Genomic DNA, 2,682 nt, shown 5'->3' on the forward strand with positions numbered 1-2,682 from the left:
TAAATAGCCTGTATCAGTGACTGATCCTGTTTACATCATTCTGAAATGTGTTGTGTGACCAGCCAAGACTAGTAACCTAACAGCATTTCCTTAACTTTAAAAGCTGATGTAAAGTGGGGATCTTTGAGTAACGATCAAATTTTCTGATTAAGATTCAGAGGAATTTTTTCAGTTCTACCACCCTGTTTCCCAAAGTGCTGTATTATAAGAAAAATGAAGGGATTTTTGTTGTTGTTGTTTTTTGTTTTTAAGAGCTAAAAAGATAATTAGCATTTTCAAAAATGGAAGTGTTTCTTTATCACTTTGATAGTTGGGTCCGGGGAAAGAAAGAAACCAGCATTAATTGAGGGGCTCCTATGTGCCTGCCACCTGTACTTACTAAACACATCCACCTGTGCCGTCTGGTTTAACACTTACAGGAGCCTCATGGGGGAGGCCTTGGCATCCCTGTCTTACAGATGAGGAAGATCATATGGCTTTTGAGTAATGAAGCTGGGATTGGAATCCAGGCTTCTAAATTCCAAGTCATGATACTACCTGGGGTGATTCATGGGGCACCACCTTCACTCTTCTCTCTGGTCCTGTTTCTTGCCCTTGGTTACAGAAGTATTGTAGAACTCCAGTATGAAGCCCCTTTATGACAGATTAGATCTTCAGATCAAATCCCTGGTTCTAAGCTTGTAATTTCAGATGTTATATATAAAATAGGTTTCTCCTTTCTTACCTGGGTGTAGTAGATAAACTAACCATCCTATTTTTTCTTCTTTCCCTCACTTAGCAATGGTGACCTAGACCCCTGGTCAGGAGGTGGAGTAACCAAGGACATCACGGACACCTTGGTTGCCATCACTATCCCCGACGGGGCCCATCATCTAGATCTCCGAGCCAACAATGCCTATGATCCCAAGACTGTGCTATTAGCCCGCTCCTTGGAAGTCAGATACATGAAGCAGTGGATCGGAGATTTCTATGCCAGTCGAAGAAAGAAGCACTAAGCAACTTTTGACCCTTTTCAGTTTCTTCTTTTATGTTCAGTTCACCCACATTCCCGTTCACTTTGGATTTCTACATGTAATTAGTTTCCCTTGTGTATCATTAGATTTGGTGGGCAAAGGTTGAGATAGAAGAGAGGGTAGGGTGAGGGTGACGGCAGCCATTCCACACCCCAGGTCCTCACCATCTTTGTGCCACTCCCAGGAAGAATCTCTTCATGGCAGCTTTCCCACACTATCAGTGGCCCTCAAAACTGGAGCAGAGTTCCTGACTGCCTTTCACAGGAGGGAGAGTCCATTCCTTTGTTTCTCTGCAAGCAGGGATTCCTCTTGGTTTTGAGATTGAAGTCTCTGGCCCATTTGTCACTCCCCACCTCTGCCCTCCCAAAAGGAAAAGTAGAAGACAGATAAAAATGATGCAATTGTGGCTGGTAAAAAGGATGTCCGATGCCAACCCAGAAAATAGGAGCCATTTCTTTTGTACTTGATTTAATGTCTTTGAACTGTGCTGTAAATAAAGAATAAGGCTGGACCTTATACCTGTGTGTTGCTTCTGAGGCTCACTCCAGCTGTTGGGAATGCTATGTGCACTGGGGTTGGCTGTTTTTGGAAAGTCCTTTAATTTTCTCTCTTCTTCGTAGCTTCTCTTAGTTCTGGGATATTTGCCACTGTGGTACTGCCAGTAAGAAATCTGGCCTTTTTCAGCTCCACTTCTCTTTGTTTCTAAGGTCAGTTTTGTAGTAATTTGGGTACATTTTGCCAATTTAGGAAAATGACTCTGTTTTGCTTTTCCTTTTACATCAGAGAAAGCTTTTATATGCTGTGGTCAATGACGATACTTTAGTAAGAAGCCTTTAAAAATTGTTGAATCAACTATTCAGAAAGTAGAATGTAGTTATGTTCAGCATTTTGAGTTTTTAAATTTTGTTTTCTGGTGGTGGTTGCTGCTGTCATTAAAACCAGAAGTGTCAGGACACTAAGAGGCAGGTGCATGAGAACTTTTCTGTATGGCTTCCAAAAGACAAGCTGACTAATTCATGCGGGCAGCATATTTGACATTAATAAATGGCCAAGCCAGTCCTATTTCCAAAGGGTTGGCTTTCAAGCAGTTCTTACACTGAAACCTTTCTTCAGAAGAGCTTTTCTAGGATAACAAATAGGGTTGGATCAAAACCTTTCAGGGGCACAGAGAGAGACTAACAGTTTCTACTCTGTTGGAAGATTTTTTTCTCCCCTTGTTTCTTTTTATTTTCTCTCAAAAAATTTTTTTTCTTCATCCTGCCTTGGGAACACTTTCTGCTTTTTAAAAACTGTACCTTGATCTTGATCATTCTAAAGCACTTATTTTGTTTTTTTAAGTGCAGATATAAATTTAATTCTTGGGTGAGAGACTGAAATATTTCCTTTATTTTCCCTAGCATCTGGGAGATACAGAAAAATCTTTGTCTAGTTTCAGAAGCCTTCAGTTCTCATTGTAATGAGTTGTCCATCAAAGCATTTGGTCACTATTTTCATTTCAGCATCAGAGAAAAGTCTGCTAGGGTGGGAATTTAAGGGTCAAAACAGTATACTTTGTCAACTAAAAAGTTATATAATGCAGGGTATATGGGCTTAATAGAGGATATTCTTACTGTTTATTTTAGGATACTATTGATTTTAGAATATTTTCCTTGAAACCTTTTACTTATTT

General features: G+C 40.0%; 1 protein-coding gene across 3 annotated transcripts in view; it reads left to right on the plus strand.

Annotated features, from left to right (window-relative positions):
• Positions 1-1,529, plus strand: part of PRCP (prolylcarboxypeptidase) — a 78,508-nt gene extending 76,979 nt beyond the window's left edge. For all 3 annotated transcript variants that reach the window (XM_019643566.1, XM_019643565.1, XM_019643567.1), the window contains one exon: positions 779-1,529. In XM_019643566.1, coding sequence (XP_019499111.1) covers positions 779-995 — 217 coding nt within the window. In that variant the 3' untranslated portion in view covers positions 996-1,529. The remainder of the gene's footprint in view (positions 1-778) is intronic.
• The last annotated feature ends 1,153 nt before the right edge of the window (positions 1,530-2,682 follow it).

This window comes from Hipposideros armiger, unplaced genomic scaffold (genome assembly GCF_001890085.2).
Source record: "Hipposideros armiger isolate ML-2016 unplaced genomic scaffold, ASM189008v1 scaffold_79, whole genome shotgun sequence".
NCBI lineage: Eukaryota > Metazoa > Chordata > Mammalia > Chiroptera > Hipposideridae > Hipposideros > Hipposideros armiger.